This window comes from Diprion similis, chromosome 9 (genome assembly GCF_021155765.1).
Source record: "Diprion similis isolate iyDipSimi1 chromosome 9, iyDipSimi1.1, whole genome shotgun sequence".
In the NCBI taxonomy this organism is placed as follows: domain Eukaryota; kingdom Metazoa; phylum Arthropoda; class Insecta; order Hymenoptera; family Diprionidae; genus Diprion; species Diprion similis.
Genome location: NC_060113.1, coordinates 13,493 through 33,152, shown reverse-complemented (window position 1 = coordinate 33,152; position 19,660 = coordinate 13,493). Strand labels below are relative to the sequence as shown.

Below are 19,660 nucleotides of genomic sequence, written 5' to 3'. Positions count from 1 at the left end.
TCTGAGCTCGTGTATTCCCCATGGCGAGTTAAATTTTTGTTGGTATACCATCATTGCAGCTGTTATGGACTCATTCCTCCAAAATCTTCAATTCCAGGAGAGAATTTGGCTCTTGTATTTAACCAGCTTTGCAAGGCTCTGTTTTTACTTATACCTAGTTGAAGCATCAGCTTTTTTCATTTTTCGCACCATTTGCTTATCCAGTTCAATATTTACCTTTTCCGTACTCGTACGGAACTGCGGCGAAAGTTAAAGCATCCGTTACAAATTAAATCGCTTATCGTTGCCTTACAGAACATCGATACAACACAAATTCCGTGCGTACAAAAAATCTAGGCTCATAAATAAGAGTATCTACTAAATGGGTACATCATTGTATGTAATCACTCTTAAGGTGTAACGATTTACTTAAACATCTTATAATCATACGTTGCTACGTTAATTTTTTATTGTAGCAAGTATATCGTGTCAAACTTGTGTATAAATGCGGTGCGCCAATACGTATGACCTACATAGTTGTTCTGCGAATATAATTAACGGTAATTTCCAGATCAAATTAGACATGCAATCGAGTGGAACCGACGAACGTTGTATTACAACTCAGTTCTCCTGGCCTTGCCGTAGTTCTTCGATTCCATAATATTTTCGCGTAAATCGATACCATGCCAAAATCTCTCCTCTCCAAAGCTGGGCCCATCCCTTACAGCAATTTCTTTCGGCCCTCCGATGTGCAGATAGGAAAATTTATCCGTGGATCTGCTTACCTCAGGCCATTCAATACCGATATTTGGAACGCTAGAAAAAACGTAGACGTTTTGAATATTTAACAGTAATCATCGTTTCGTAGTAGAATTCGTGGAACAGGCCTCACTAGGCCCTTAAAAAAGTCATTTTCGAATTTCGAACAGCTCACCCCCAAATCGTCTCATATATTTCAAAATCGTACGTGTCACATAATTCAAAAATGATTCCCTAATTTTTTCAAACTTTCATCTTACCTTTAGCCCGTGCCCTAAAGCGGGTTGATTTTCCCATTCGATCCTTTTAGAGGCACATCAAATCTACCGAACGGGCTTGGATGAAATTTGGTATAGGGGAGTTCTTTCGGTTACCGATTACGCATCTGAACTCACAATTTAAAAATTCAAAATGGCGGATATAATACAGTAGACTAAAACCCCAAAAGTCACTTGATATTGCCGTATTGGGTCGGCCATTTTGAATTTTGTGATTCCGAGTTCAGATTCGAAATCAGCGACCCCGGAAACCCCCCGAGTGTTGAGTTTTATCGAAATGAAATGACGTTTTGGATTCCACTCTACCAAATCGGACCCGGTTTTTGGATTTTCTAATTTTGAGTTCATATTTGTAATGAACAGCCCAAAAAACCCCGATACCAAAATTCATCTAAATCCATGGGGCAGATTTGATGTGCCCCTGAAAGGTTGAATGGAACCCACCCTCCTTGTGTCACGGGTTAGAGTTGAGATAAAAAATTAAAAGTTGAGATAAGAAACTGAAAAATTAGGGAATTATTTTTGAATTATCGGGAGCCAATTTGGGAGAGGAAGAGCGGGTGAAAATTTAAAAATGACTCTTTCAAGGGTCACCCTAAGGACTTACCCTTCTGTTGCATACGACACCCAGATATTAATCAACTCCTTTTGCATGTCTCGGTCTTGCGGCGTTGTCGATGAATTAAACAATGCCGATGAGGCATCCAAAACATACGCAACGTCATCCGCGTGACTGACACCTGACAATGAGAAAATGTGGTAAATGCATTTACTGTCCCTGCCAAGGTACCAATTTTCCAACCAATTCAATCAAAACTTACCAAAATCATCCGTACTGCCGCTCATTGCTTCGCTCAGACTGTGGGCCCCTCTATATGTGAAATAATAAAATCGCACGGGACTTTGATTGACCCGAGCTTGAAGTCTCGCAGCCTCGATACCATCGTAGACAAATAGACGATCACCAATCATTTGCACGATTTCCTTGACGGTGGATTTCTCGATTGGTCTTGTTCCCAAGTAGTGTTGCTTTATCAATCTTGCAACATTGGAGTGTTCGCTTTTCGGTACGGTGTAATTGAAATCGAGTAGGTGCGGCGCGATCGATTCCCAATCATTATTCAGGTCTCTGAGAAGCTTCTCGCTGGCCACAAAATCTATGCGAAATATGTCTATTCAAAAAAATATGCTGATGGTACACATACGTACTTTCAATTATTTTTTGCTAATTTACCAGCAGCTGGATAGAGGCCTTCCTCGCTTGTGATACCCGTGATCCATGGAACGTCCTGCACTTGACCAGAATTTATTATTTCAATGGGAGACTTATCGATGAACGTAAACTCGCTGCCGCCTTTCTCGACCACTGGTCCAAAGGGAGAATAAGGGTTGTAGAGCCACGGCTGGTGAAACAATAAAACGTCTGATTAGTTCATACAGTCGATTACTCCAATACGTGCTTGCAATTTTTTTCTATTATTATTCTGCTTATTGGTCATAGCAGGCTGTCGCTGCCACTTACCATAAACTCTCCAACGGCTTGCACGATCTGATATCCGGGGCGACTTCTCAAACAATCCACCATGTCTTGGACATCTCTTGACGGACACCCTACGATAGATGCCAGTTTTTTCGCCTTAACCAGAGCTCCTTCCGTCTGCGTCCAGCAATCCAACGCTGTGCCGCTCAGCGAAATTCCGCCTGCGAATGTCGGTGAGTATGCACGTGTATAGTATAATGACGTCTGCATATACATACATTTTCACCCCTGAACTTTCACTCTATCTCACCTTTGAACAAGCCTGAGGTGAGATTCGTCAAGTAATGATAGTGTACACTAGCCCCCCCAGCACTATGCCCTACGATGGTAATCCTTGCCGGATCCCCGCCGAAGGACTGAACGTTGTCCGCAACCCAACGCAAGGCAATCACTTGATCCTTGAGACCCATGTTCCCGGGGACTGTCGCGTCCTCCGTACTCAGAAAACCTGACGCATAGGTATGTGTATAATAATTAGTGATATGCCAGTATCGCAATGAAGAAAATTCAACGAGATACAATCAGCTTACCCAGTGGTCCAAGCCTGTAATTAAACGTGACAAGAACAATGTCTCTGTTGAGCAAGTAGTTTGGCCCGTAAGTCATCGCACTCCCGAATTGAAACGCGCCTCCATGAATGTAGACAATAACCGGTAGTAAATTGGCTGATTCTGCAGCTCTCCTGAAGTGGCGATCAGATCGATCCGCCGCGTAAACATTCATGTAAAGGCAATCCTCGGAGCCTTCGACCTTGTTGGCAGGATCCATCGGAAAGTGATTGTACTGCAAACAAGGCAGCCCAAACCGTTTCGCCTTCAAAACGCCGGTCCATGGCGAGAGACGGCTAGCAACCTGCGAGATTCGTGTCATCAAAATTAAGAATTCTTTGGTCTGATGATTTGGACACGCCAAAGTTGACGCCGTTCGACACTTACCCGAAATCGCGACTCGCCGATCGGTGGTTTGGCGTAAGGTATACCTTCGTAGGCTTCTAGACGACTACCGTTACTCGATACTTTGTAATACCCTTCTATCGTTCCAAGCGGTGTAACAACTCTTGGGAATGATTCCTCGACTTTTGCGGAGAGACTTGAATGACAGCCGAAAAAAACCGCGAGGAAAATTGCCAATGTCGAGGAGAGCTTCATCGTGCAGCCCGGGTGTCGTCTTTGTGACAGTCACACTCTACGCACAATTGTCGACTGATATGTATGTTTATTATTGCATCTGCCTGTACCCAATTTTCTATTGTGCCAAGGAATAGTTAGAACAACTTTGTCACGACTATTATCTAACGACGCTTAAATATAACTGAGTTCGATGTGGTCACAAAGTGTATAATTTACTCGTTATCTTCGTATAATATCCCACTGAATGTAGATAAGCGATATACCCAATGGTCTGATAATCTTCGCTTATTTCTTGGAAACCACAGAATAGTCAGAGGATTCTCGGGTCACCGGTTGATGTTGCGTAATGTCACGTGAATGAACATAAATCCGTAAACATACGTAGTTATAGGTATACAAATATATGCATTAGTATTACGGTACGTTTTAAAAATATTTGAAACTTAATTTAGACTAATATTGCGGTTCGCTACCTCATAGTTAATGTATAATGCATTATTGGTTTGTATCGACATAACTATGCTCTTTTGTTACATCTATTTATAGTGATAATGCCAAGGGCGAGAATACATACATATATTCAGTATAACGTCATCTATCTTCGCACTGACAAGGAAGGTATCCCCGGTCGATCTCTCCGATTCAATTCATTTTGTAATATGTTATAACAGATTAAAAATTAAGCGACACGTGTTTTTGTTTACCCGCCATCAAACACTTTAGGGGGGTAAAACCACCTTTCAAAGTAAGGCGTGTCAACGGGCGATTTAGCAGTTTCACCCACGACTACATAATATTTTTCAATCAATCCAACTGGAAAAGTTTTCTCATAACGAGAAATGAAAAATGTAAATTTCTCAGTTATCGAAAAGAAGTAACTACCAAATCGCCCCTTCTCATGCCTTACTTTGGAGGATGGTTTCATCCCTTTAGAATGTTTGGCAGGTAAAAAAAAAAGAATACGTGTCGCTTAGTTTTTAGTCTAGTTTAACATATTACAAAAGAAATCGAGTCGGAGAGAGCGACCTGGGATACCTTCCTTGTGAGATGACGTACCCCTAAACAAGCCTGCGCTGAGATTCGTGAGGCAATGGTAATGCACACTAGCTCCCCCGGTGCTCCGACCAATAATCGTAATTCTCGACGGATCCCCGCCGAAGTGCCGAATGTTATCAGCGTCCCAACGTAGCGCAATTGCCTGATCCTCGAGCCCCATATTTGTGATTTTAATGCGACTCCGCTTATCGATATAACTTCTGTATGTACTTGTGTGTACCGTTCAGAATTATGCTCAGTAAGTGGGAAAACTATAATTTGTTGATACACGAGCACCCAGTTCGTAACAAGCATGAAGTGGTATTCGTCAAGTAGAAATGTCAGACACTTGTAGCCTCAGCATTCCGTCCAAAGATAAAAACCCTAGACGCGTTCGTGTCAAGAAACTGAATCTTTTTCTTACACTAAGGTAGTACCACTACTTGATTGCTCGATCCCACATTTCCGGGCACCGTGCCGTCTACCGTACTGAAAACCCCTCAAACAGACCCGAGGCTTCAAGTCGACGACCTCAATTTAAGCTTCTGTATCAACCCTTAATCGGTCCCGGAAACGCATTTACCCTCGGTGCTGATATCTCTACTTTCCTCTGAAATGAGAACGAGAACATGGCAACAACGATATACTTCACCTTCAAAAACGAGTCGCACTTTCTCATATGAAATATGAAACCAATTAGCCACTGTGTATCTGGATTCTCAAAACCTGTAACTACCTTGCAAAAGCACCTTAAAACCTTTCACAAGGTTCCTTCTTTTAAATCAATCGTGTTTATCTGAGCTCGTGTATTCCCCATGGCGAGTTAAATTTTTGTTGGTATACCATCATTGCAGCTGTTATGGACTCATTCCTCCAAAATCTTCAATTCCAGGAGAGAATTTGGCTCTTGTATTTAACCAGCTTTGCAAGGCTCTGTTTTTACTTATACCTAGTTGAAGCATCAGCTTTTTTCATTTTTCGCACCATTTGCTTATCCAGTTCAATATTTACCTTTTCTGTACTCGTACGGAACTGCGGCGAAAGTTAAAGCATCCGTTACAAATTAAATCGCTTATCGTTGCCTTACAGAACATCGATACAACACAAATTCCGTGCGTACAAAAAATCTAGGCTCATAAATAAGAGTATCTACTAAATGGGTACATCATTGTATGTAATCACTCTTAAGGTGTAACGATTTACTTAAACATCTTATAATCATACGTTGCTACGTTAATTTTTTATTGTAGCAAGTATATCGTGTCAAACTTGCGTATAAATGCGGTGCGCCAATACGTATGACCTACATAGTTGTTCTGCGAATATAATTAACGGTAATTTCCAGATCAAATTAGACATGCAATCGAGTGGAACCGACGAACGTTGTATTACAACTCAGTTCTCCTGGCCTTGCCGTAGTTCTTCGATTCCATAATATTTTCGCGTAAATCGATACCATGCCAAAATCTCTCCTCTCCAAAGCTGGGCCCATCCCTTACAGCAATTTCTTTCGGCCCTCCGATGTGCAGATAGGAAAATTTATCCGTGGATCTGCTTACCTCAGGCCATTCAACACCGATATTTGGAACGCTAGAAAAAACGTAGACGTTTTGAATATTTAACAGTAATCATCGCTTCGTAGTAGAATTCGTGGAACAGGACTCACTAGGTCTTTAAAAAAGTCATTTTTGAATTTCGAACGGCTCACCCCCCAAATCGTCTCATATATTTCAAAATCGTACGTGTCACATAATTCAAAAATGGTTCCCTAATTTTTTCAAACTTTCATCTTACCTTTAGCCCGTGCCCTAAAGCGGGTTGATTTTCCCATTCGATCCTTTTAGAGGCACATCAAATCTACCGAACGGGCTTGGATGAAATCTGGTTTAGGGGAGTTCTTTCAGTTACCGATTACGCATCTGAACTCACAATTTAAAAATTCAAAATGGCGGATATAATACAGTAGACTAAAACCCCAAAAGTCACTTGATATTGCCGTATTGGGTCGGCCATTTTGAATTTTGTGATTCCGAGTTCAGATTCGTAATCAGCGACCCCGGAAACCCCCGAGTGTCGAGTTTTATCGAAATGAAATGACTTTTTGGATTCCACTCTACCATTACGGACCCGGTTTTTGAATTTTCTAATTTTGAGTTCATATTCGTAATCAACAACCCAAAAAACCCCGATACCAAAATTCATCTAAATCCATGGGGCAGATTTGATGTGCCCCTCAAAAGTTGAATGGAATCCACCCTCCTTGTGTCACGGGTTAGAGTTGTGATAAGAAATTGAAAAAATGACGGAATTATTTTTGAATTATCTGGAGCCAATTTGGGGGAGGACGAGCGGGTGAAAATTCAAAAATGACTCTTTCAAGGGTCACCCTAAGGACTTACCCTTCTGTTGCATACGACACCCAGATATTAATCAACTCCTTTTGCATGTCTCGGTCTTGCGGCGTTGTCGATGAATTAAACAATGCCGATGAGGTATCCAAAACATACGCAACGTCATCCGCGTGACTGACACCTGACAATGAGAAAATGTGGTAAATGCATATACTGTCCCTGCCAAGGTACGAATTTTCCAACCAATTCAATCAAAACTTACCAAAATCATCTGTACTGCCGCTGATTGCTTCGCTCACGCTGTGGGCCCCTCTATATGTGAAATAATAAAATCGCACGGGACTCTGATTGACCCGAGCTTGAAGTCTCGCTGCCTGGATACCATCGTAGACAAATAAACGATCACTAATCATTTGCACGATTTCCTTGACGGTGGATTTCTCGATTGGTCTTGTTCCCAAGTAGTGTTGCTTTATCAATCTTGCAACATTGGAGTGTTCGCTTTTTGGTACGGTGTAATTGAAATCGAGTAGGTGCGGCGCGATCGATTCCCAATCATTATTCAGGTCTCTGAGAAGTTTCTCGCTGGCCACAAAATCTATGCGAAATATGTGTATTCAAAAAAATATGCTTATGGTACACAAAAGAGCTTTCAATTAGTTTTGGATAATTTACCAGCAGCTGGATAGAGGCCTTCCTCGCTTGTGATACCCGTGATCCAAGGAACGTCCTGCACTTGGCCAGAATTTATTATTTCAATGGGAGATCGATCGATGAACGTAAACTCGCTGCCGCCTTTCTCGACCACTGGTCCAAAGGGAGTAAAAGGGTTGTAGCGCCACGGCTGGTGAAACAATCAAACTTATTATTAGTTCAAACAGTCGATTACTCCAATACGTGCTTGCAATTTTTTTTCTATTATTATTCTGCTTATTGGTCATAGCAGGCTGTCGCTGCCACTTACCATAAACTCTCCAACGGCTTGCACGATCTGATATCCGGGGCGACTTCTCAAACAATCCACCATGTCTTGGACATCTCTTGATGGACACCCTACGATAGATGCCAGTTTTTTCACCTTATCCAGAGCTCCTTCCGCCTGCGTCCAGCAATCCAACGCTGTACCGCTAAGCGAAATTCCGCCTGCGAATGTCGGTGGGTATGCATATGTTTAGTATAATGACGTCTGCATATACATCCATTTTCACCCCTGAACTTTCACTCTACCTCACCTTTGAACAAGCCTGAGGTGAGATTCGTTAAGTAGTGATAATGTACGCTAGCCCCCCCAGCACTATGCCCTACGATGGTAATCCTTGCCGGATCCCCGCCGAAGGACTGAACGTTGTCCGCAACCCAACGCAAGGCAATTACTTGATCCTTGAGACCCATGTTCCCGGGGACTGTCGCGTCCTCCGTACTCAGAAAACCTGACGCATAGGTATGTGTATAATAATTAGTGATATGCCAGTATCGCAATGAAGAAAATTCAACGAGATACAATCAGCTTACCCAGTGGTCCAAGCCTGTAATTAAACGTGACAAGAACAATGTCTCTGTTGAGCAAGTAGTTTGGCCCGTAAGTCATCGCACTCCCGAATTGAAACGCGCCTCCATGAATGTAGACAATAACCGGTAGTAAATTGGCTGATTCTGCAGCTCTCCTGAAGTGGCGATCAGATCGATCCGCCGCGTAAACATTCATGTAAAGGCAATCCTCGGAGCCTTCGACCTTGTTGGCAGGATCCATCGGGAATTGATTGTACTGCAAACAGGGCAGCCCAAACCGTTTCGCCTTCAAAACGCCGGACCATGGCGAGAGACGGCTAGCGACCTGCGAGACTCGTGTCACCAAAATTAAGAATTCTTTGGTCTGATGATTTGGACACGCCAAAGTTGACGCCGTTCGACACTTACCCGAAATCGCGACTCGCCGATCGGTGGTTTGGCGTAAGGTATACCTTCGTAGGCTTCTAGACGACTACCGTTACTCGATACTTTGTAATACCCTTCTATCGTTCCAAGCGGTGTAACAACTCTTGGGAATGATTCCTCGACTTTTGCGGAGAGACTTGAATGACAGCCGAAAAAAACCGCGAGGAAAATTGCCAATGTCGAGGAGAGCTTCATCGTGAAGCCCGGCTGTCGTCTTTGTGTTAGTCACACTTTACGCACAATTTTCGACTGATATGTTTGCTTATTATCGCATCTGCCTGTACCTAATTTTCTATTTTGCCAAGGAATGGTTGGAAAAACTTTGCCACGAGTATTATCTAACGCCGCTTTAAGACAACTGAGTTCAAAGTGGTCAAAAAGTGTATATAATGTACTCGTCATCTTCGTATAATACCCTACTGAATGTAAATAAACGATATACCCAATGAGCTGACAATCTTAGCTTATTGGCTAGAAACCGCAGAATAGTCAGAGGATTCTCGGGTTCACAGCTAAATGTTGCGCAATGTCACGTGAATAAACATAAATCCGTAAGCATACGTAATTATAGGTATCCAAATATATACATTAGAATTATAGTACGTTATAAGAGTATTTGAAACCTAATTTAGACTAATATTGCGGTTCGCTACCTTATAGTGAATGTATAATGCATTGTTGGTTTGTATCGACGTAACTATGTTTTTTTGTTATATCTATTTATATTGATAATGCCAAGGACGAGAATCAGTAGTTAATCACAGTTTTTAATGACTGGATCTAGTTCCATTTTAACATTTTGTAGTTTATCTCATTTTCATTGCATTAAAAATTTATTGTGCACTGCGTATTTCTCCAAAGGATGCAGTTTATAATGTACAATAAATTATGGGCCATATTTATTGCCGTCTTACGCAAGGTAACATGTATGTACAGGGTATTATCGAATTTAACGAGATTAAGGATATAACTGATAGTCAAAAAAAGAAAGTGATAACTGGATGTGTGGGTGTATTTTATAAATCTCTTAATAAATCCATATTGCAGTACAAGGTGTCTCAAAGTTTCGTACTTCTTTCCACCAATTTTATTACCGTATCATGATTTGAAATTCTAACATTCCAACCGTTCCAACTGACAACAGAATTTCGTCGCGGTCTATTGCGATGAAGACGCGCCGTAAGTAACCGTCGCGTTTTCGAACACGCGAATACTGCATTCAAATTTTCCTCAGCGACGCCACGCGTGCCGAAAAATGTAAACACACAAAGTGCGCGATATTTTATTTGGCTGGGACTATTTTTTACATACCTATAAATGGAGACTTAATTAGATTAAAATTTACCGCGACTATCATTATCATTAGCAGAAAAGTGACGGAACATTTTGAGGACCTAATCAAATCCGGAACGCGTAAAATTCGCGCAACGCCGGTTCTTCCGCCGTCGACTAGGTTATGAATTGTGGACATCAACCGTCATTGCGTGATTTTTTATCATTCTCTTGGGGTTAAAACGATTTATGGCTTGTGAATAGCTTTAATAGCCATGGATTACCCTGCTACTCAAATGTTCGTCAACGACGATGACGATAAAAGTGAGAATGAGGAAGATGATGATGCTGCTACGCCTCTGCGAGCAGCAAAAAATATCAAAGTTAGCATAATTTGTGCATACCAAAGAATCAGACTCGTATAATTGCAAAGTAATAAATTTTTACATCTAATGCTAATTTCAGATTGGAACGCTTGTCGTCGATTCAGATATCTATCCCGTTTGTCGAGGATTCAACAAAGTCGGCAGAATCGACTCGTGCGACATTGTCATTGGTCACGACGTAAGTTGATGGATAATGGCAAAGAGGCATCGACGAGTAATATCATTCACCTCCTTAACTCGCTGTGTCTTTTTCCCTGCATCCGAAGTAATATTATCTATACTTGCTTGAAAAATAGAAGATTGCTTTATAACAAGAGATTATACAAGTACCAAGGATTTCACACTTATTGCAAAATGCACCCTGGTTACGTGTGTTTTTTGAATTTTTTTTTCGTTTTATCCCCTGACACGATCATAAGCAACACTAATATTCTTGGAATATTCTTTCATCAGTGAACAACGATACCCAACACTGATTTTTATTATTAATATACATTTGTTGTTGGTAATCAGCCACTGTTTATTATAAGCATTAATGATTAAGTATACTTGGTGATTGAGAAATGAGATAATCGCAAATAGGTTTAAACAAACTAAATGTCAATGGCATTCAAAGAGTTTTGCATATTGAATATGAAGCTCCCGCTAAGCATAACTTTACAACTCGATTTTCTTCTGATCCTTATAATCTTTTGAACGCATTACATTTTCACGAAAATTGATGCTATCCCAAAATTTCTTTTCTCCATAGTTCGGTGTGTACCTCACGCTGAATTCTTTTGGTCCTGTAATATACAGATAAGGAAATCCGTCTGTTGATTTGCTTAAGTTGGGCCATTCGACACCAACATTAGGAACACTGAAACATTTAAATTATCCGTGACGATTGGTTTGTGTATTATGCGCATATGTATAAGATTGTCAATATTTTTCAAGATATTAAAAAAATGGAAACCAGACTAAAGTTGGTATGGCGAATAACAATGTGAATAGACCGTAGAACGGAGCAGAGTTTTTTAAACAAGACTCACCCTTCCGTGGCATAAGATACCCAGAGATCAAGAAGCTTCTCTTGCATATCCCGATCGTTTTGTGTGGTTGTGGGATCGAAGAACGATTGCATTACGTATGCAAGATCATCACCGTGAGAGACTCCTATTAAACGCAAGCAAGGAATAGATTAGGATTGATCAATTTGTCCAATATTAAACATACCTATACCGATAGCATTTCTGTATAGCAAAGTCTGCTGATTACCAAAGTCCTTAGTACTGCGACTCATCGATTCACTCAAACTGTGAGCTCCTCTGTACGAAAAATAATAAAATCGTACAGGACTTTGGTTGACCCGAGCTTGAAGTCTTGCAGCCTCGATGCCATTGTACACAAACAAGCGATCACCAACCATTTGTATGATTTCCTTGACAGTAGATTTGTCGATTGGTCTTGTTCCCAAATAATGTTGCTTAATTAGTCTAGCAGCATGTGACCGATCAGATTTTGGAACCGTATAATTGAAGTCGAGTAGATGAGGCGCGATTGATTCCCAGTTGTCGTTCAATTGTTTGAGGAGCTTTTCACTGGCCACAAAATCTGTACAAAACATATGTGATAAGGTAAATAAGCTCGCTGTGTAAGTGGTTTTCATCATTTTTTGCTCACTTACCAGCAGCTGGGTAAAGGCCCTCCTCGCTTGTAATACTCGTGATCCATGGAACGTCCTGCACTTGACCAGAATTTATTATTTCAATGGGAGACCTATCGAGGAACGTAAACTCGCTGCCGCCTTTCTCGACCACTGGTCCAAAGGGAGAATAAGGGTTGTAGAGCCACGGCTAGGAGTACGAAAATTAAGTTTTTACCAAGTCTAACGATTGATCGCTTCCGCGTTTGGAACGTTTTTAATAATCGCAAAACGTTCTCCTTACGACTTACCATAAAATCTCCGACAGCTTTGACGATCTGATGAGCTGGTCGAGTTCTCAGACAGTCCACCATTGCTGGAACATCTTCCGATGGACATCCAACGATTGTTGCAAGTTTCTTCGTCTTTTGCAGAGCTCCTTCTGTCTGCGTCCAACAATCCAATGCAGTCCCGCTCAGTGACATTCCGCCTGCAAACGCCGATATACATATATTCAGTAAAACGTCATCTACCTTCGCACTGACAAGGAAGGTATCCCAGGTCGATCTATCCGATTCGATTTATTTTGTAATATGTTATAACAGACTAAAAATTGAGCGACACGTGATTTTGATTAACCGCCATTAAACGCTTTAAGGGGGTAAAACCACCTTTCAAACTAAGGCTTGTCAAGGAGCGATTTGGCAGTTTTACCACGAGAACATAATATTTTTCAATCAATCCAACTGGAAAAGTTTTCTCATAACGAGAAATGAAGAATTTAAGTTTCTCAGTTATCGAAAAAAAGAAACTACCAAATCGCCCCTTGACATGCCTTACTTTGGGGGATGGTTTCACCCCTTTAAAGTGTTCGGCAGATAAAAAAAAAAGAATACGTGTCGCTTAGTTTTTAGTCTGTTATAACATATTACAAAAAAAATCGAGTCGGAGAGCGCGACCTGGGATACCTTCCTTGTGAGATGACGTACCCCTAAACAAGCCTGCGCTGAGATTCGTCAGGTAATGGTAATGCACACTAGCTCCCCCGGCGCTCTGACCGATAATCGTAATCCTAGATGGATCCCCGCCGAAGTGCCGAATGTTATCGGCGACCCAGCGTAGCGCAATTGCCTGATCCTTGAGCCCCATATTTCCAGGGACCGTCGCGTCCTTCGTACTCAGAAAACCTGATAGTAAACATAAGTATAATAGAGAATTGTGATACTTGTTATGTTTGTCTGCGGAACATTAACTTACGCAGGTAATAAATTTAATGTAATTGGCTTACCGAACGGTCCTAGTCTGTAATTAAAGGTAACCAGGGTGACCTCCCTATCGAGTAAATACTTGGATCTGTAATCGGACCCGCTTCCGTATTGAAATGCACCTCCATGAATGAAGAATACAACCGGAAGCAGTTGGCTTGACTCGATGTTTATTTTGTACCGATCGTCATCCGCAATCGTGGTGTAAATATTCATGTAAAGACAGTCCTCGGAGCCGCGGATCCTGTTAGTATCATTGCCGACTAAATGATTATACTGCAAACAGGGGGGTCCAAATCGTTTCGCCATCAGGACTCCCGGCCATGGTGAGATGCATTTTGCGATCTGCGAAATTGTAATTTTTATCGTGAGACTGCTGCTATCATGAATGAACAGTCCAGCGAAACTTCATCCTCACCCTGAACCTTAATTCTCCAATCGGTGTCTCGGCGTAGGGAATTCCCTCGTAGGCTTCGTATCGCCGACCGCTATTAGAAATCTTATAATACCCTTCGATTTCTCCAAGTGGTGTGACGACTCGTGGAAATAACCCCTCGATTTCCTTGCTCAGACTTGAATGAGATCCCCAAAGAAGGGTGAAAATAGTCACCGATATTACCGCGAACTTCATCGTCTCCCGTTTTCAATTCCGTCTCTTCAAAAGCAGCGCTCTCAAAGTGTGTTATACTGGAATCACAAACGTTAAAGCTCTGCGAGAGTTGTGCCGACCGATTCTGTGTCAGTTCAATTTATCGATAGCTTTATCTAGTCTCACACTTGATTGTATTAATCATTTATGCGTCTGCATATCATTATGTTATAGGGTAAATTCAGGCGGATCAGTGCGGCAAATGAATCTTGTTGTGATGATATTGTCCTCTCAGCAAAACTGATATACATATATAACTTTTGTAGTTGCATTTGCATTATCTATGTATGCCTTTGTCAAAGTTCGCGCAGTCAATGACCAAGTGATTCTTTCAACATTATAAGCGATTGTGTGAACGTATAATACCGAACATTATTTCTTAACTGGTAATCGAAATTTATTTATACTAAAGAATAATCAAGCATTCTCATATTGGTTGTCTCTTCGTTTCTTTATATATTATGACAGATAATAAAATAAAAATTTATTCACGTTACAGACGATATCCAAAGAGCACGCTGAAATCGAGGCGGGATTGGGCCCAAAATCAACCTTTATCTCGGATCTGGGGTCATTGAACAAGACGATATTAAACGATGTAATTAACACGCTTTTACTCCATCTTACCAATACCACTCTGCAATCGATTATTGTCTAAATTCAAGTCTTTGTTTACGCCGAAGTATAATTTAATCTCCATTTCCATGTGCTATCTCTCTTAGGCAGTACTTCGACCCGGGAGATTGTACCAGCTGCAGGATGGCGACGTTCTGAGGTTTGGTTCTGTGCGAGCGGTCTTCAAGGTAGACCTGAGCAAGGATGGTGAAAATACCTCGAAGGAATTCGTCGTGCCCGAAACCCCGGGACCGACGGCAAAGGAAACGCATCCGATCATACCGGGCACCCCTGATCTGTCCTTTGTAAGATCCTTACAAGATTCACTCAACCCATCGTCGAAGTTACCGTGTAAATAAACAGAATTTAAATTTCCTATTTCAGGAGGACGTGGTGCAGGACAAGTCGACTGACGGAAACCGCCCCAGCGAGGTATTCCTGGTCGCGGGAACTCAGCAGGGTGGTAATACGCCAAGGCAAGTGGATGCAGAAAAATCCGACATTCCGAAAGTCAAAGATTTAGCAATCGATATCTCGGACTTGGAAACCCAGACGAATTTGCCTGATCCCAATTCGGACGAGGAGGAGGAGGACGAGAATATATTCGACATGATGACGCAGAAGACTGGCATACACGATTACGAAACCCAGAAGTTACCATCGGCGGAAAAGGGCGACCCGATTACCACATCGCGACGTGACATTCACGACGTAGAAACGCAGGAGTTTTCGGTTGGCGAAGGGCGACCCAACGCAACCGAAGAGGTAAAACCTCTTCGGAACTCGATAAACGACCTAGAGACCCAGCGATTCCCGATAGTCGAAGGTCGATCTGTCTCTGCCGATGACACGAAGCAGAATTCGATTTCGATCGATGACTTAGAAACCAAGAGGTTCCCGACCGTCGCTGAGTCGAATTTGCATTCGATAAACGAGGCGGAGACCCAAATGTGCCGTACTAATCAGACATCGATGGTCACGCGCGATGCGGACGACGATTCCGAAACCGATGAGGAAGGCTTGTTCGAGGACAGCGGCGGCGGAGTCATCGACATGTTCGACGCTCCGACTCAGGTGATTGGACGCCCTGATAAGGAGGACCGACCTCGACCCAGAGACCTGGAAACTGAAAGCAAGGAGGAGGTGAGCGAGTCGATCGTCGAAGAGAAGCGTCAGCCTGACTATGAAGCAGAAACAAAACGACGTGAAGAGGAAGCTAATACAGAGGATGAAAAAACTTCCGCAGACCCGACGAATGAGGATACAAAGTCAAAACCGAACGACAGCATCGAAAGTAAATTGAACAACATGTTCGACGACGTGAACGATAGCGGCACAGATGAACCGACGCAAATGCTGACCCAGCATCTTGAAAGGGTTTTGGAATCAACCCAGATCATGGATGATAAGATGGGAATTACTGGGAAAGGTGGCGAGGACGATGAGGATGAGGAGGAGAGGAACGAGGCGACTAGGACGGACGAAGAAGCGACGGTATCTCGAGGGCCGGAAATCCTGAGTACGCAAGAGATCTTCGCGGACCTGCCGCCAGTCGACATCCTCAGGTGGTCCGCGATTGGGTCTCGATCTACGTCGGAAGAATCCGACGCAGTTTCGTTGAACCTTAACATGAGTTCGAAATCAAGGAGCAGCAAGAAAAGTCAGTTGGATTCATCGGAACAGTCCGAGAAGGTCACACCGGTGAATCCGAAGCATTCGAAAAGTTCGAAGTTAAGAAAACCGACGTTGAAGTCAGGTCCGAAAAGTGTAAAAGTCGGAAAAAGTGAACAAATTGTAGAAAGCCCCAGGGCAAATCGGACTAGTCTAAGAGGCAAAGTAAAACCGGTGAATACGCCACCGAAAATTGATGTAAAGGTATCAAATTCGGTGGAGGAAGACTCTGCGAACGCGGTAAAGAAGAGATTGCCACCAAAGAAACGGCGTTTTTCAAATTCCTTGTTTTCGGCAGCGGCTACGCCACCGTCGTCGCCAAAAGTTGAGGTCACGGAGTTGCCGAGAGCATCGAAGAGGTCAAAGACCAAAATTAAAGACGGGTCTTCTGAGCCGAGTAAAAAATCTTCGACGATTGTTGTTCGTTCCGTAAACATCAGCATCAACGATGAGCTGCCTGATGAGCTACCGGAAGCTAAACGGCCGTCGAGCGCGACGACAAGATTAAATTATGCAAAACCCGAGTCGCCTACCCTGGCTTCGCCGGGTCGTCGGCGAGGTGCAAGGACACGGAAGAACGATACCGGCAGGGAACCCGAACCGGTGGTGCGTAGCAAGCGATTGCGAAAAAACGCACGGGAAGAGAACGAGCCGTCGAGTCCACCGATGCCTGTCAAAAAGGCGAGGACGACGATGGCGGAGGAGAGAAAGGAGGTGAAGAAGTCTTCTTCAAAGAATTCAAAACAGCCTGAGTCAGCTGTGGAAGAACCGTCGACTCCAAGGACCCGGAGAATGCGACAATCAGCAACATCGGCGTTGGTCAGTGAAAATGAGAATGCAACGCAGTCAAGCCTGGAGTCTCAAGAGATACAAGCGATTCTGGGAAATACGAATCGCGGAGGTAATGAAAGTCGTGTTGAACAAATGAGAGCATCGCGGAGTCGCGAACGAGGTTTGAAGGGTTTTCCGCTGGCGGAGGAGAGCTTCGAAATTCCCGTAGTCGAACCAAAAGGTAAGAAAAAAATTGCCGCGACCATAGACACATCGGTGAATAGAACAGTTGAGAAAGTTCAAACAACGATGGAAAAATTCGTAAAACCAAAACCGCCACCGCGACAGCCGCCCGCCGTTACGGATTCTGAAGGCGATGAGAATGGTCGGAGTTTGGCGCAGACTCGTGGTAAAAGACAATTAGCCCCGCGAAAGGCTTTGGCGAAGGAGAATTCGACCGAAGAAATGAAGCCGAAGAGAGGTAGGAGAAGCACGTCTACCGTAACGAAGCGAACGAAGCCTTTGAGTTCGGCCTCATCCTCAGAGTCTTTGGAAGAAGAGGCAAAACCGATACCGGAAGTTTCGTCACCGAGAAGAGGAAGAAGTTCGGTGTTGTCGCAGAGCCCACCAGGCAGGACGAAATACAGGATACTATTCACGGGATTGAACGACCCCCAACTCGTAGCGATCGTTCACAATTTGGGTAAGCTACAATTTTCTACGTACCTACGTAAGTTTACTGGGGAGGGGGGACTCGAGGATGACCTAACGCGGATGCTGGTGGACGAGGCCGAACGTGCAGAGCGAAGGTGACGCAGGGGGGTGGGTCCGTGCATACGTGTCTTCCTGCTACCGCTTACGACCGACCTCGAGCCTCTAAATCACAACTCAACATATAGCATAATAAACGAGAATGACGCAAACGCGTCTCAAAAACGTGTCCAGCCGATTTGATGTTCGTAATCATAGAGCGTGTCATATTACACGTATGTCTACAGCTGTAAGGTACAAAGGCAAAACTTTGTATTTATATTGATAATAATGTTGTTGGAAGCGCAGGTGGCACAGTTACGGAAAAACCGGGCGACTGCACGGCTTTGGTGACGGACAAGGTGCGTCGCACGTACAAATTCCTATGCGCCATGGCGATGGCCGTACCCATCGTCCCCATCGACTGGCTCAGGGAGAGTGGTAGGAGAGGCTGCTTCCTCGACACCAGGGATTTCTTACTCGAGGATCCCGCTGAAGAGGCAAAGTTCAAATTCAACCTTCGACGGACTCTTGAAGTGGGAAAAAACCACGGACTCCTGGACGGCTACACCATTGTTCTCACCCCGAACACGGCCCCGCCTCCGATTGTCGAGATGAAAGGTAAATGACAAAAAAATTAATTGAATTGAATTCTCGTTAACCTTTCGTTGGATTTGAAATTTCGAGTTCAGATTCGTGATCAGTGACCCCGAAAACCCTCAAACACCAAGTTTCATCCAAATCGAGTGACCTTGCGGATTTTGGTTCGCCATTTTGAATTTCGAAATTTCGAGTTCAGATTCGTAATCAGTGACCTCATAAACTTTTAAATACAGAGTTTAGATAGATTGCTCCACAGCGCCTACATTTAGATTCCCCAGCGGTCTAAAGGTTAAAGGACAATCTACCAAACCATTCGAACAACAGATAGGAGCTCTGTTTTCAATATTCCAGGCGTTTCTAATTACAATATCGAAAATAGCGAACCTCGGTGAAAATATTCTCCATTTCACCAATTCTTCCTTTTGACTGTTTCTAGAGATTTTTTCTTTTTCTTTTTACCACACAGGTATAATTCAGGCGTGCGGAGGAAAAGTGCTGGTTAGACCCCCTCCAAAATGGCCGAATAAATCTTTGATCATATCACGATCCGAGGACGTAAAAAACGCAAAGAAATATCTAGCCAAAGCGCCAAAATCAGTTCGTCTTCTATCCGTCGAGTTCATCCTCACTGGAATATTGCGGCATGAATTAAATTTCGACGAGCACAAGTTAGACGTTGAATGATGAACGGCGGTTACCCAAAATTAACTAATTATTTGTACGTGAAAATCGGTTCCCATCATGGTATTACATAAATACTTACTCGAGCTGATCTTCCACGTATTCGGATCAACACCCCGCTCCGGTGAGACAAGATTCAAGGTGTCGTTTCCACTTATTACTACACTATTATATATATAGATATATATGTATGTATATCATACTCATATCTATGTCCAATTATTATAAATATCAAAATTATATAAGAAGTTATGGTAAGAAAATTTTTCATGTAATGATGATTAATATAATTATAGTATGATATTTGTGTAAGATATTTTAAAAATAATGGTGAAATAAAAAAATTATTTTAAACGTTCTTCGATT

At 42.8% G+C, this 19,660-nt stretch overlaps 4 protein-coding genes across 4 annotated transcripts; 1 reads left to right on the top strand and 3 right to left on the bottom strand.

The window, feature by feature from the left end:
• Nucleotides 1–385: 385 nt before the first annotated feature.
• LOC124410412 (venom carboxylesterase-6-like) lies at nucleotides 386–3,939 on the bottom strand. The gene is made up of 8 exons (XM_046888763.1): nucleotides 3,492–3,939; nucleotides 3,087–3,408; nucleotides 2,807–3,004; nucleotides 2,539–2,717; nucleotides 2,251–2,419; nucleotides 1,838–2,173; nucleotides 1,624–1,756; nucleotides 386–795 (listed from the first exon to the last, which is right to left on the bottom strand). Exons 1-8 carry the CDS (start codon nucleotides 3,702–3,704, stop codon nucleotides 594–596), a joined length of 1,752 nt encoding a protein of 583 aa, XP_046744719.1. The 5' UTR covers nucleotides 3,705–3,939; the 3' UTR covers nucleotides 386–593.
• Nucleotides 3,940–6,109: 2,170 nt separating this feature from the next.
• On the bottom strand, nucleotides 6,110–9,202 carry LOC124410522 (venom carboxylesterase-6-like). Its single transcript, XM_046888972.1, has 8 exons — nucleotides 8,990–9,202; nucleotides 8,585–8,906; nucleotides 8,305–8,502; nucleotides 8,037–8,215; nucleotides 7,748–7,916; nucleotides 7,335–7,670; nucleotides 7,121–7,253; nucleotides 6,110–6,311 (listed from the first exon to the last, which is right to left on the bottom strand). The coding sequence occupies exons 1-8, from the start codon at nucleotides 9,200–9,202 to the stop codon at nucleotides 6,110–6,112; spliced, it is 1,752 nt and encodes a 583-aa protein (XP_046744928.1).
• Nucleotides 9,203–10,252: 1,050 nt separating this feature from the next.
• Nucleotides 10,253–19,504, top strand: LOC124410406 (mediator of DNA damage checkpoint protein 1-like). Its single transcript, XM_046888744.1, has 8 exons — nucleotides 10,253–10,460; nucleotides 10,553–10,662; nucleotides 10,745–10,843; nucleotides 14,703–14,801; nucleotides 14,926–15,123; nucleotides 15,203–17,963; nucleotides 18,320–18,631; nucleotides 19,080–19,504. Exons 2-8 carry the CDS (start codon nucleotides 10,555–10,557, stop codon nucleotides 19,295–19,297), a joined length of 3,795 nt encoding a protein of 1,264 aa, XP_046744700.1. The 5' UTR covers nucleotides 10,253–10,460; nucleotides 10,553–10,554; the 3' UTR covers nucleotides 19,298–19,504.
• Nucleotides 11,238–14,370, bottom strand: LOC124410413 (venom carboxylesterase-6-like). The gene is made up of 8 exons (XM_046888764.1): nucleotides 13,973–14,370; nucleotides 13,578–13,899; nucleotides 13,279–13,476; nucleotides 12,601–12,779; nucleotides 12,332–12,500; nucleotides 11,923–12,258; nucleotides 11,697–11,820; nucleotides 11,238–11,524 (listed from the first exon to the last, which is right to left on the bottom strand). The coding sequence occupies exons 1-8, from the start codon at nucleotides 14,183–14,185 to the stop codon at nucleotides 11,323–11,325; spliced, it is 1,743 nt and encodes a 580-aa protein (XP_046744720.1). The 5' UTR covers nucleotides 14,186–14,370; the 3' UTR covers nucleotides 11,238–11,322.
• Nucleotides 19,505–19,660: the final 156 nt, after the last annotated feature.